At 38.0% G+C, this 15,556-nt stretch overlaps 1 protein-coding gene across 1 annotated transcript; it reads left to right on the top strand.

Moving 5' to 3' along the window:
• The first annotated feature begins 464 nt into the window (after window positions 1–464).
• Window positions 465–14,728, top strand: tmem53 (transmembrane protein 53). The gene is made up of 3 exons (XM_060830474.1): window positions 465–610; window positions 5,475–5,566; window positions 9,687–14,728. The coding sequence occupies exons 1-3, from the start codon at window positions 556–558 to the stop codon at window positions 10,377–10,379; spliced, it is 840 nt and encodes a 279-aa protein (XP_060686457.1). The 5' UTR covers window positions 465–555; the 3' UTR covers window positions 10,380–14,728.
• Window positions 14,729–15,556: the final 828 nt, after the last annotated feature.

Raw genomic sequence — 15,556 nt, 5'->3', positions numbered from 1 at the left:
ACTCATTTAAGGTGAATGGCAAAAGAAGCAACATTGACAAGATGAAAATTTGTACTGCACTGCCTGAGAATGGAAGACAAGAGCATGAACCAAGACCAGGAAGATGGTATAAAGCTGACTAACTCTTTCTGGGCTAGAAAGGACATGATGGGCTGAAAGTCCTCAGTTCTGCTACAACTATTTCTATGTTTGACACGTTTAGCCAACTTAATTATTTCAACAACCAGAAACTTGTTGTATTAAACTAATTATATCACCACATTAAAAACATCAATTCGATTTCATACAGACCAAACCTACCGTGAATAGTAAACGGAATGCCAGTAATTGACGTTTCCGTTAGCCAACTATTAGGTAGGATTTGAAGGGGTGGAGCTGAATACACCAATAGGAGCAGCATACCTGTGAAAAGGGCGGGCCTCACATGAACTTCCGGTTTGGCTTGTTACTAAGGAAGTGAACGGGTCTGAAGTAAGGCGTATCCGGATTGAATGATTCAGGTTGTCTCCGGTGAAGGGTGATCTTCGATTTAAGTGGAAGAGGGTGAATTAGAAGATGGGAGACAAGGACCTGGAATATACTATTGTGTTCCCTGATGCCAGTGATTCAGGTGAAGTTTGTTCGTGGTTCTGATTTAGTGATCGTTATGTTCGGGAATCTTTGCACTTATATGACCATCAGAAATGGAAATAGGAATAAGTCAGCTCCTCGAACCTGTTCAGCTAATCACGAGGCTGTGGTTGAACCGACATTTCTCACGTCCACTGTCCTGCCGTTTCCCTGTAACCCTCGATGCCCCTTTTGATCAAGAATTAATCACTGTCAGCGGTAAATATACACAAGGGTTCTTCCCCGTACAGCTGTCTGTGGCAAGGAGCTCCAAATAGTCTCAACATTTTGAAAGAAGAAATTCTTCCTCATCTTACTTTTAAGTTGACGCCCTTTCATTCGGAGACTATGCTCTCTAGTCCTTGATTCTACCCATCAGTGAAAACATCCTCTAGTATTTACCCCGACAAGCCCCTTAAGAATCTTGTTTGTTTCAATAACGTCACTTCTCATTCTTCTAAAATCGAATGAATAGAGTCCCAATTTGTTTAGTTTTTATCCATAAGACAATCTTTCCATACCAGGGATTATACTAGTGAACCTTCTTTGAACTGCATCCAGTTAAAGGATATCTCTCCTTAAATAAGGAGACCAAAACTGCTCTCTGGACTCCAGATCTTGTCTTAGCAGCACCTTGTACAGCTACAGGAAGACTTTCCTATTCTCGTCTTTCAGCTCCCTTGAAATAAGGACCAACTGTGTGCAATTCTCGTCCCCTGCTATAGGAAGAACGTTGTGAAACTTGAAAGTGTTCAGAAAAGACTTACAAGGATGGTGTAAGGGTTGGAGAGTTTGAGCTATAGGGAGAGGCTGAATAGACTCAGGCTATTTTCCCTGGAGCATCAGAGGCTGAGCGGTGACCTTCATAAAATCATGAGGGGCATGCATAAGATAAATAGACCGGTTCTTTTCCCTGGGGTGGGGTAGTCCAAAACTGAAGGGCATTGGTTTAGGATGAGAGGGGAAAGATTTAAAAGGGACCTAAAGGCCAACTTTTTCATATAGAGGGTGGTGTGTATGGAATAAGCTGCCAGAGGAAATGGTGGAGGCTGTACAATTACAATATTTAAATGGCATCTGGATGGGTATATGAATAGGAAGGATTTAGAGTGATATGGGCTAAATGCTGGCAAATGGGACTAGATTAATTTAGGATATCTGGTTGGTACGGATGAGTTGAACCAAAGTGTCTTTTTCCGTGCTGTGTACCTCTGACTAATCTGAAGTTGGGAAGTTGATGCCTGACTTTTGTTTTGCGTGTGCACTCCAAACTTTGCTCTGTTGCAAGTCGTCATATTGAGTTTTGCCCAGTAAGACTATTTATTTCCACGTGACATTGAGGTTGTCTGTTAATCTATAACTTAAAATCATTTGTAGAAATTATAATGTATAACTTTGGAGTTTCCTTGTTCACCTGAGTTCATTATCAAGCATTGTGTTATACTTTTGTAAATTACATTTATTAAGTATTACATGAAATGTGGTGATGAAATTTTTCAAAGTGCAATAGCTTTCAAAGAAATAGACCCAAATATGCAGGGTTTTATATTAGTGTTAGCTTATTGATCTTTTACAGTGCAGGGCTGTGCCTGGACACACCCGTTACTGTAGTCGAATGGAAAATTCTGGAGCACATATTTGAATGTTTATTTTAACCGATCTGTTCAGACATGCTAAGGCACATCTTAAGGCAAGTAGAACTTGAATCTGGACCTTCTGTCTCAGAGGGAGGGACACTATCACTTTCCCACAGGTGTATCTTTTAACTTTAATGTTCAACAGTTTTCATATCAGATTTTATCTTCTCTACCAAAGTCACTGATTACTTTAGGATCATTCTGGAAAGCAAAAAGAACTCCAGCATCACTGTACTAACAATTGTCTTTGTAAAAGCCTCACATATGTTTCTTCTCTCTCGCCTCCAACAAAAAAATGCAAAGAGCTCACTCTTTCTTTTCTCAGTGAGTTTTGTCACTATCCCTGTCAGATTTCCCTTAACTGGAAGGAACAAAGAATTTTTAATTCTTTTAGAGCTTTATTGGACCAAGAAAATTTCAGATTTCATTGATTATTTTGAAGTAGTTGTTTTTCCAGCTCTTTTGATTGTTTTTACTTTGTGTAAATGAGTTGATGTCATGTACAAAAAGGAAAATGGGAACAGAAACTGTGGCTGAATGTCTCATCTCAAAAGCACAACTGACAAATCAGCCCTTTTTTCAGTACTATTTTGTCAGCTTGAAATGGTCAAATCCTAAATTAGAGCTTGAACTAAAACTTTTGATTCAGAAGTGAGGGGATGCTAACAACTAGGCCAAATTGACACACAATTCAACAACTTCAATGTCTCTGGGATAATGAAAGAGGAATCAGTCAGGTTTTCTTGTTTTCGATATAAAATAGAAATAATTCTGAAAATATTCAGCAGCTCAGGCATCAACTTTGGAGGGAGAAACTTGGTTAACACTTTGTAGTGTAAGTGCTTCAACCCAGTGTTTAAAAATGAGAGATTTAATAGGTTTTGTACAGAGAAAGAAGGGCGAAGGAGAAAAGGAAAGAATAGAGGAATCATTGGAACGGTGCACGTGACACAAGGCAACGGTAGATATAATCTGAAACTTTTTTTTTCCCCCACAGCCCACTCAGTGAAGCTCAATACTAGCTTGAGGAAAAACATCTTGTTTATAGGGTAGACATTTTGCAGCCTTTTGTATTCAACATTGAATTCAACAATTTCCAATCATGGCTTCCATTTAATTTTTTTTCAGCCAACAATTGTTGGTAATGTTTCTGCTTCAGTCATTATAAGTTCATCAATATCCAATTTTGTTTATTTTCTTTTGTTTTGCACCATCATCCCTCTTGTCATGTGATTTCTCCTTCCTGGGGAGGTGTTGGACTAGAGGCACTCTCTCTCTAGATGTTTGATTCAAAGACTCAGCTGACAAATGGCGGAATTTGAATTCAATAAATATCTGACATTGAGAATGTAATGATGATTCTGAAAATACTGCTGGTTCACTGATGTCCTTCAGAGAAGGAAATGTGCCATCCTCACCTGGTCTGGCCTACATGTGGCTCCAGACCCATAGCAGTGCCGTCTGCCCACTGAAGTGACTCGCAAACTGCTGAGTTATATCAATAGCTCCAAAGTCTCAACAAAGAAACGAAACCAGAGACCACAAAGCATCAGCCTAGGCACCGGAAACGACCTGCAAAGTGCTCCTTACGAACTGCTGGGTGTTAATGCCAAATTTGGGAGAGTTGTCTCACACACAAGTCAAGCAATATCTTGACCTCGCCATACTCCCAGAATCAGACCTTACGGACAATGTCTCAGACACCACCATTGCCATCCCCCGATATGTCCTGTCCGACCAGCAGGACAGACCAAATAGGGGTGGCAATACAGTTGTGAGGGAGTTCCCCTGGGAATGCTGAACATAGGTTCTGGATCCCATGACATGACATCAGATTAAGCGTGAGCATGGAAGGCTCCTGCTGCTTACCAGTGATACTCACTATTGACCTCAAAGAAAACTACTCACATGGATTTGTTGTTTTCCATGGTTATGATTTTACATTAGTTTAATCTGGTGCCAATCCACAGGAATCTCCAATGTCCAGACACATTGATGTCATCAAACAGGGTAAACTGCTTATCACTTTGAAGTATTCACAGACTGCAGCTGGAACATAAAATGCACTGATAGTCCATTGTGATTAATTAATTTTCTAAAGAGTGAAGTAAGTGATTGGATTAATCATTTGGGATTAAGGGGAAACTGAAGTCTTAAATTTTCAAAAATATTAAAAGTGTGTAGAAGTTGTAACAGTGCAAATTTGAAATTCCACAAATAGAAAATTAGTATTTCAGGACTAGTGAAGTTTTGTGCTATAATAGTTACCTTAATCTGTTATCAGAAATCTGGTTACACTTCTTTCACCAACAACCTTTTCAAGGGTTTTTACGGTGAGGTCGATGGCTTGAAAGGGAACATTCTTTGTTTGGTAATTCTACCTGGTTGTAGTCTGCAGAGCATTGCATCCTTTTGAGAAGGGTAGAATCATTCACGACAACTTCTGGATTTTCATGTATAACTGCCTGTGCAGTTGCCCATTGTTGCTAGGTCAAAATCCTGAAGCATCTCTCCTGCTGACCTACGGAGTGTTCCAACCATTTTTTTTTGTTTTTAATTCAGATTTCCAGTGCTGCAGTACTTGACATTTTTCTTTCTCATTGTTTGTGACTGATTACCTTCTTTGAATGTTTGGCAACATGTCAAATCTGTAACTTGACTCCACTTGATTTGACTTATTTAATTAATCTTAATTTTGGTAAACTGTTTTTTGATGGACCAACCATACTCTGCAAATTTTAAAGGTATTGTATCTTTATATAACACATTAAAACTTGACTTATTCCTCCAGTTCCCACCAGCTATCTTTAAATGGACCATTACTGAAAAGACAATTTGGCTGAGTTATGTTGCAGAACTACTGTCCTGACTCTCAATTCAATTCTTATACAAACTGTCATTAGTCTTCTACCCCATCGTATTAATTCAATGCTAAACGATACACTGTTCTATGTTATGAATTAAATTAAGCCTGATCACGTATTATTTCAGATTCTTGCATTTATTCCAGCTTCCACTTAGTGATGTGAAATTTGAATAATAAAAATAAGAGTAGAATTTAAACCACATACTGTATTGTCCTTTAATATTTTGTTGATTTTAATTGTTTGCAATGGACCTACTTTAAAGTCAAAGGAATCCGCATAGAAGTTGTACTTCTAATTTTGTGCAAACACCAATGTCCGGTACAATGATATATTGTATAATGTAACATTTTGTACAATTTAGGCTTTAAGGAAGACCCTGTGGTAATTCTGTTGGGTTGGGCTGGCTGTCAAGACAAGCACTTATCAAAATACAGCTATATCTACAAACATCAGGTTGGTATTAAAGAAAATGGCTTCTTTTAATGCATTGACTTAAAACTTTAGTCATCCAAAAATCAATCTCCATTTAACTGTAATTATCACAAAGCTATTTACAATAGCACTTTTCAGTTTGTGTACATGCCTATATATTTTTGAAGCTTTTCAAATTTTTAGTCTCCAAAGGTAAGAGGGGCAGATTTTGCTTTATGATAAACTCAAGAGTTGGCATGAAAACACTAGCAGGATCTATGGAGAATTGAACTTATGGCAACATTTTCAATTTGTTGATCGTTTTGGTCTGGCACAATTGAGTGAATCTGTAACCTGAATACAAAATTGGAAGTACAAAGTTGTAAGCAATAACTTTCCTTTTAATAGTTCTTTGTTAAAAACAGTTCTTCCTGAACAATTTATATCAAAGGTAGACTCCTCACAGGGATCTGGATGTTTGTTTCTTCACAGTTCTCCCTGACTAGAAAATACTTCCAATATTTTCTGATTTTCTTTGTTTCCAAAATCTGCAGCATTTTGCTTTTTGTTCCACTTTTGACATTTTGAAAGTGAAAAGATAACAATTGAATTTACATTTGGGATATGCCTGTTGGTAGAAACTAACACCAGTATCTATGTAACTGGTTTTCTGCATCTGGTTCACAATTATTAGAAACAAATTCTATTCTTGTAAGTGTTACCCAAGGCTAGAATCAAACTCAGGACACTGGCATTGTGACACAGCTGTGCTAACCATTGAGCCACCATACACATTTGTTTTCTATTATTAGAAAAGTATTGCTGGAAGTTCTAATCATTAGTTTTATTTTGGATGACTGGTTAACAAAAAATGCCGATAATTTGTGGTTGAGAATTATGAAAAGAAATTTGTGTACAAAACAACAGTTTTATTTAATGTATTTCTGTTACCAAATATGGTCTGCCTTGCATAGTTCTTCAGGGCAAGTGATAGCCAGATCACTGATAAAAGTGACTATCATTTATCTTGTAAATTGTTTATTTTGTCCAATGTCTAATTATACAGTGGTTACTAAAGAGTACTATAATTGACACCTATAAAGGACACCTTTATAATCGAAATTGCATATAATTGTCTTTTTTTTTAAACTAAATGAGAAGATGGTGATAATGGCCAGTTCAAAATGTGGGTGCTCATCAACTGAGCAGTGTAGTGATAGATAAAGAAGAGGTCGTAAAAGGTCTAGCAGCACCCCAGGTATACAAGTTGTTAGGTCCAGATGGGATGCATCTTACACTGCTGAAAGAGGTAAGGAAACAAATTGTGGAGCTATTGACAGAAATTCTCCAGGGTTTTTGAATACCGAATTAGTTCCTGGAGACTGGAGGATTGCAACTGTGACACCCTTTTTTAAAAAAAAAGGGGGGTGCGCAAAGGATAACCCAGGAATCTACAGACTTGTCAGCTTGACATCAATAGTAGGAAAACTGATGGACACCATAATACTGGATACGATAAGTGTACACTTGAAGAAAAATAAAATAAGACAATAAGATGTTTAGATTACTTACAGTATGGAAACAGGCCCTTCAGTCCAACAAGTCCACGCCGACCCTGCGAAGAGCAATTCACCCAGACCCATTCCCCTACACTTACCCCTTCACCTAACACTATGGGCAATTTAACATGGCCAATTCACCTAACCTGCAAATTTTTTTTTGGACTGTGGAAGGAAACCGGTGCAGCCGGAGGAAACCCATGCAGACACTGGGAGAATGTGCAAACTCCACACAATCAGTTGCCTGAGGCAGGAAGATAAAATGAGACAGTCAAGATCAAGTCATGTCTAACAAATTTAATTGAGTTCTTTGACAAAGTAACAGGCACTGGATGAGGGTGGCACTGTGGATGTTGTATATTTGAACTTTCAGACAGCGTTTGATATGGTGTCACATGGCAGGGTGTTTATCAAACTGCAAATGTTTTGGATTACTGGGTCCTTGGCAGCACGGATTAGACAGTGACTAAAAGATAGGGTGGAGATAAATAGACCCTTCTCAGATCTATAGACAAGTTGAAAATGGTGTTCCCCAGAGATCAATGTTTGTTTTTTCTGATTTATATAAAAGATTTGGAGAAGGCAAAATCTCTAAATTTCCACATGATACTAGGTAGAATAGTGAACTGTGAGGATGATGCTGACCAACCTTAGAGAGATATTGACAAATTGGCCAAATGAGCAGACACCTGGTAGATGAATTTCAATGCAGAGAACTGTGAGGCAATATATTTTAATAGAAGAAAAACAGAGAGATAATGCTGCCTCAATGGTACAGCTTTGAGAGGAGTAAGGGAGCAGAGGGACATCAGAGTTCACGTACATAGTTCTCTGAAGGTGGCCAAGCAAGTTAAAATGCTTGTTAAGAAGGTTTATAAGATCCTTGAGTTTTTAAATAGGGGCATAGAGTATAAAAATGAGAAATTTTTGCTACACCTCTACAAATGATTGGTCAGATCACATTTGGAGTATTGTGTTCAGTTGTGGGTGCCTTGTTTAAGGAGAGAATGCAAAGAAGATTCACTAGAATAATACGAGGCTTGAGGGATTTTAATTATAAGAAAATATTACAGAAGTTGGGTTTATTATCCCTGGAGCAGGAGATCTAATTATGATAATTTTAACAGGGAAAACAAGAATATTCTGTTTCCACGTGCTGGTATATCAGTGTTGGGGGTCACAATTTCAAGATCCTTAACAACAGATTTAAGCAGTAAGATGAGGAGAAACGTTATGGCTGTCCGAGTAACAGAATTATACAGCACAGAAATGGACACTTTGGTCCAATCAGTCTGTGCTGAACATAATCCCAAACTAAACTAGTCCCACCTCCCTGCTCCTGGCCCATATCCCTCCAAATCTTTTCTACTGTTACACTTATCCAACTGTCTTTTAAATGTTGTAATTGTACCGACATCCTCCACTTTCTCAGGAAGTTCATTCCATCCTCTGTGTAGAAAATTTGCCCCTCATGTCTTTTTTTAAATCTCCCTCCTCACCTTAAAAATGTGCCCCCCAAGTCTTGAAAGTTGTCTGGATTTGGAATATGCTGCCTGAGAGAATGGTGGAGGCAGATTCCATAGGAGGCTTCAAAAGGAAGTCAGATGGATATGTGAGAGTGATTAATTACGGGGGCTACGGAGAAAGGGCTGGAGAATGGGATTAGCGGGATATCATCTCTTTTGGGAGCCAATACAAACATGAGGGGTTGAATGGCCTCCTTAATAGAAAAGATCTGTCGTTCTAATTTCCTTAGGAGCTGTCTTTATTGAGTATCATACCTTTTGGATGATATGTATAAAATTCCAAAGATATTGTACTGGTCATTCATGAAGGATTTTTTGCATGTTTTTCATGTGGGCTTTCACTAGGATTTCTCTAATCTTTTTGTAAGCAGACAGAGAAACATTTCAGTGAGGCATATCATGATGCAGTTTAATTAAGCTGCTTTTTTTTTGAGGCAGCAAGTAAATTTATAGGCTGTCAATGAAGCCAAACATTTTCTTCTAGTCAATTATAGGTATCTCCTTGAAAAGTGCAGTGAACCACATATCTTATCCCTGTCGTGGTTGGCATGCTGATTTTTAGCATTACCTTTCCTTTGAAACAATCTCTTGGTGCAAAAAAACTGAACGTCTGCATCTTGGCTTTCTACTCTGGTCTTGCTTCTTGCTATGGTCTTCTGTACAGGGTGTCAATCTTATCTGCTGCCTTATTAAATTGGAGGGTTGTCTCAGTTCCATTCTCCACCAAAGATTGGCCAATAAGATTGTTAATCAAACCAACCAGCATTTCTTCCAAGAATGTATTGTTAATTATTGGTACACTTGAACAGAATTATTCTCACAGTAATAAATGATTTTGTTTGGCTAGCCATAATGAAACAACTAATTTCCTAGTTGTGAAGGACCAAAAAAAGGATAGCTGGTTGCTTAGCAAATTAAACCTCCCAAACCCCACTCATGTTATGCAAATTTAACTTCCACTTAAATTTCAGTTATCACAGCATTCACCATTCTCTTCTTCACCTAAAGAAGATGATCATCATGAAATTAAAAATGTTTTTCATATCATATTAAAATTTTACTTTTTTTTTGTTGCAGGGTTGTATAGTTCTCAGATATATTGCTCCATGGCAGCAGATATTTTTCAGTGGAATCTTCAGCAAAAATCTCCAACGCACAGCAAGAAAACTGTTAGATCTCCTGTTTGACATTGGCATAGAAGGGCATCCAATATTGTTCCATGTTTTCAGTAATGCTGGATGCATGCTGTACCGCCACATAGTTGAACTCCAATGTAACAAAACTGAAACTTATTTCACTAAGTTACGAGTAGTTGGAATCATTTTTGATAGTGCACCTGGAAACAGAAATCTCCAGGGTAGTATCCGAGCACTTAACACTGTCTTGGATTCTTCAACCAATGTTATTGTAAAGTGCATTGCAATTCCTGTTTTTGTTTTGATGGTATTACTTCAGGTTATGCTTTATCCAGTAACACAATTTGTCTCCCTGCCATTCTATGATGCATTGAAGGTGGACGCATCAAGGTGGCCTCAACTTTTTTTGTATTCAAAAGCAGATAAAATTGTTTATTACAAGGATATAGAGGCAATGATCAACACTAGAAAAATGTTGAATATTCAGGTGCAATCTGTAGATTTTGAAACATCACAGCATGTTAACCACTTTCGAGAATTCCCTGATAAGTATTCTAACTTCTGCTTAAATTTCCTCAAAGAATGCATTCAGAAAACACCTTATCTAAATTATTTGACAAAAAAAAACATTTAATACAATGATCAAGGTGGGAGTCAAACACAACAATTGTGAAGAGGAAGAAACAGTCAGTACCTTCCTATTTGTTGTTTAATGAGTCCTACCAGAAAATGTGCATGAGTTTTGGGTGACCAATAGTATTAAGCTTAACCAAATTTTACCCTTCATCATTGAATAACCTGTTACAGTGTTTGTCTCAGCTCATATGAGAAATGGCTACTTCAAGTGAAATTTGAAGGCTGACCCACCCAACATTTTAGCACCTTCAATGTCAGGAATTAGGTCGTTTTAAACATTTCCAAGTACCTCAGACAGGATGTTTCTTAAAGATTTTTTTTTCAATAATGTTTGGAGATTTTGCACACACAAAATTGGAAAACCAGCAATAGTCACAAAAGCCGAATTTCATTTGTAATTTTTGTTCTGGAAATATCAATCAATCATTATCTCTAAGTTATTTGTATAATAGAGGTAAAAACATCATATCTAACACTTTTTTTTCCTGAAGAAGGACTCCTGCCCGAAACGTCGATTCTCCTGCTCCTTGGATGCTGCCTGACCTGCTGCGCTTTTCCAGCACCACATTTTCATATCTAACATTCTTGTCTGGCAAAAAAATGTATTAACAGAGCAATATTATTTTGAATGGTTTACAGAAATTGAAGAATTTTCAAATTGATTTTCTGGACATGAGCATTGCTGACAAGGCCAGAACTTATTGTCCATGATTGTTATGGGAAGGTGGTGGTGGTCTTCCTAAACTGTTGTAGTTCATGTGTTTTACCTTCTTGACAATGCTATAAGTTAGGGAGTTCAAGAATGAAGGACTTGAATATTTTCATTCCTCATGACTTTCCTTGAAATATGCTCCTTTGGTTGTGTTTTTCATCACCTATCCAAATATCTCTATCTAATTTGGTACTGAGCTACATACTGCTGTGAAAAGCCTTTGTTCATTTTAGTGTACAAAATGCTTTTTAATTGCAGGTTATCAATGTTGCTTTGCTTCTGGATAAGTTGGCTGAAAACCTGTCATCCAGAACTTGGTGCCATTGTAGCCATGCAAGCAAGTAAAGTTTATAAGCCTCTCCAACCCATAAGGTAGTCTTGCACTGGATCTCTGTTTCAGTTCCTCAAGTTGTTCTTTAGTCTGCAGGTTTTAAAAAGTATACTTCGTTTTTAGGTTTTATTTGTTGTGGATTTTTATTTTACCACTTTGAGCTGCTACTGGTGTCAACTTATGGTATTGAAATTGAGTTTATTATCTTCTTAACTCTTATTTGCAGTTAGTTGGCATGTCCCTGATCTGGCCTTTTGAATATTTCTAATTTTAATCAGAATTTGAAAGTTCAGCAGTGTCACATGATTTTTGTCTGCACTTCTTTCTACTGCATTCCATAACACACAGACTGGTTTCAGCTTTAGTATCTTTCATTCAAGGAAAGGATCCATAGAATTCTTAAGTTTTATGGCACAATTGGTATGTTAATGATGTAAGAAAAACTCTCTCTTGTCTTTTTGAATTTACTGTGACTTGGACAAGATGAATTAATAGGCTTTTCCTGTTTCTTTTTCTGTAATACATGAATCCATCCTTTTTCTGTCATTCTTTTTCCTGATTCTTTCTCAAGGAGACACTGATACAGTGGTAGTATCACTAAACAAGTATTCCAATGGCCCCGATTTAATGCCTTGGGGGACAAGGATTCAAATTCCACCTCAACAGTTAGTAGAATTTAAATGCACTTAATAAAAAGAATTGTTAGATCTGAAACATTAACTCTGTCTCCATGGGTGCTGTCAGAGCTGCTGTGTTTCTGTAGTTTCAGGAGATTTAAAAAAAAACTTACCATCATTTTTCATATATCCTTCAGGGAAGGAAATCTGCCGTCCTTACCTTGTCTGGTCTACATGTGACTACAGGTGGCATTGAGGCCATAACTTGATCAGTGGGATCTTATTGAGTGGTGGGCAGATTAAAGGTTCAAATGGCCAACTCCTGCTTTGAATTCATAAACAAAGTAAATGAAGATTGTGAAATATATCAATGCACTTGTATTTTGACTTAATGTATCCATTAACGTTTTCATGTACTAACTGTCTCAAGAGTGTTTATAGATAAGTACTTTTATGTTTCTCTCTAAATAAAATGATTCCTGTCTAAAATAAAGGTTATAGAGTCATACAGTACAGAAACAGACCCTTCAGCCCATTCATCTGTGCCAATGAGATATCCCAATCTAACCCAGTCGCATTTGCCCCGTATCCCTTTAAACCCTTCCTATTTATAAACCATTCCAGATATCTTCAAATTATGTAATTCTACCTACCCCACCAGTTCCTCATTCCATACACGCATCACCCTCTGAAAAAGTTACTTCTCTGGTCCTTTTTAAATCTTTTCCCCTCTCACCTAAAACCTATGCCCTCTAGTTTTAGAGTCCCTATCCATGCCCATCATGATTTTATAAACTTGTACAAGGTCACCCCAGAGCCTCCACTCCAGGGGGAAAAAACAGCCCAGCTCTTCAGCCTTTCCCAACAACATAAACTCTCCAGTCTCAGCGACATCCTTGTAAATGTTTTCTGTGCCTTAGATTTAACAACATCCTTCCAATAGAAGGATGGCCAGAATTGCACACAGTATTCTAAAAATGACCTCACCAATGTCCTGTACACTGCAACATGATATCCCAACTCCTATACTCTATCCTGCTGAGCAATGATGGCAAGCACGCCAAACACTGCCTTTACCACATGAGTCCACTTTGAAGGAACTATGCACCTGCATCCCTAAGTTTCTGTTCGGCAACAATCCCCAGGATCCTACCATTAAGTGTTTAAGTCCTGCTGAGAATGTGTATAGGGTATAAGCAGGCAGGGAAAAGTTAAGTTCTGAGTTTTGTGAAACTGGAAGTTCAGCTGAGCATGACTCAGATCAGACAAGCACTTGCAGTTAACAATGGGGTGCTAGAGGTAAGGGTAATGGGTTAACAAGGTGGAAAAACATTCATTATGTAGAGCCATTTAACAATATGGGAAGCATTCAGTATGTATATATGTAAGATCAGCTTAACAAGGTGAAAGGTATTCATTATATAAAGCCAGTTATCCATTGTGTAACAGCAGATGGCTTAATCTCTCCTATTGACACTTGCTGATTGTAACGGTCACCCAATTATTATGTATGTTGCCTTAACTGGATGCTCATCCCTGTAAAATGACTATATAATTCATTAAGAAACTGCTATTCCAGAGAAGACTGAACTCCTGTCTCTGTGTACATGGGTGATTGTTTCTCTCCCTCTAGGACCTGGAGTAAAGATGAAGGAGGTAAAACTATACTGTCACTGACCATTTTTGCTTCGGGTGGGGGTGGAAATGGGATGACATTGCCCTACTTTGCCTTACCAAAATGCAACACCTCACATTTATCTAAATTAAACTCCATCTGCCATTCCTAGCCCCATTAGCACATCTGATCAAGGTCCTGGTGTACTCTTGAGATTTTTTTCCATTGACCACTACACCACCTATTTTGGTGTAATCTGCAAACTTTGTAACTATGTCACCTATATTCACATCAAAATAATTGATATAAATGATGAACAGCAGTGAACCCAGCACCAATCCTTGTGGCACACTGGTCCAGTCAAAAAAGCAACTGTCTACCACCATCCCCTATCTCCTACCTTCAAGCCAATGTTGTATTCAATTGGGTAACTGCCCCGATCCCATTTGATCTAATCTAACTAACCAGTCTACCGTGCAGCACCTTGTCAAGCTGAAGTCTATCGACAATGTCTATGACTCTGACTTTGTTTTTAATTTATTTTTTTTAGATCAATAATGTAAATTTCATAATCTACAGAATTGCCTTTAGATTTTTTTTTAATTACTTAGTATGGAAACAGGCCCTTCAGCCCAGCAAGTCCACACCGACCCGCCGAAGCATAACCCATCCAGACCCATTCCCCTACATTTACCCCTTCACCTAACACTACGGGCAATTTAGCATGGCCAATTCACCTAACCTGCACATTTTTGGACTGTGGGAGGAAACCAGAGCACCTGGAGGAAACCCATGCAGACACTGGGAGAATGTGCAAACTCCACACACAGTTGCCTGAGGTGGGAATTGAGCCCAGGTCTGTGGTGCTGTGGGGCAGCAGTGCTAACCACTGTGCCACCGTGCTGTATTTAAAGTGTTTACTTGACCACCATCAGACAAAGGCCTAGAACTGGATTTGATATTTTTGCCCAGAACTTTGATTCTATTGGCTGAACTTTCATTGTGCTGAACTTTCATTTATCAGGATATACCTGTGCCATTTGGTCAACCTTTTAACATTTGCTGCTCAAATGTGAAGAAATGCTAGCTTTCAAAATATTTCCATTGGAGTCTGCTTTTAAAAAGAAGAACATTGTGATTGACAAAAAAAAAGTCACATTCCATTAATATGTATGGGCTTGATTTTTAAACCCCACCAGGAGCAGAGGCAGTTAGGTGCTTAAGACTAGTATCGCCAGCAAGTGTCAAATCCTTGATTCCTTCCTACTCCGAGTCGAATGTGATGCTGGAAAGCACAGCAAATCAGGCAATATCTGAGGTGCAGGAGATTCGACGTTTCAGGTATAAGCCCTTCATCAGGAACCCTACTACTTTAAGACCATTTTCACTGTGTTTTACAACCCCATTACACCATTCATGTGATAAGTGGCCAACCCAGTTCATAAAAGCTTATTAAAGCCATCCAGAAGTATTCTCCCACACTGAGATATAAAATTTTTAAAAAACAGTGAGGCAGGTTTCTGGCCATTAATTGGCTGTCCTGGGAATATTAGCATTGAGTCTTTGCTATAGTCTATAGCCCATAGAATATCATTTGAGTTTGACAGATGCATTCAGAATCCTGTAGAACAGTTCCTGCCATTTGATCAATGACAGTGCATGAAGTCAAAGAGTCTTTTCACATAATTGAGTTTATTTTTCAATTTCTTTGAAGCAAACAGCTTTTTATTTTACTGGTCATTGACATAGCAATGTTTCTAGCCATCAATATAGCAAAGTGTCAGAGACAGAACCATTGAATGATTTTAGTTTTCAGCTTTTGTAAAATGTTAAATATTGAAACCTCTGGTTATACTGTCTATGTTTGATTCGTAGTCATTTATCTGCTTTAATTTTTAGA

This window comes from Hemiscyllium ocellatum, chromosome 9, assembly GCF_020745735.1.
Source record: "Hemiscyllium ocellatum isolate sHemOce1 chromosome 9, sHemOce1.pat.X.cur, whole genome shotgun sequence".
Taxonomy (NCBI): Eukaryota; Metazoa; Chordata; class Chondrichthyes; order Orectolobiformes; family Hemiscylliidae; genus Hemiscyllium; species Hemiscyllium ocellatum.
Note: the sequence above shows the minus strand (reverse complement) of the source record. Positions and strands in the feature narration are given on the sequence as shown.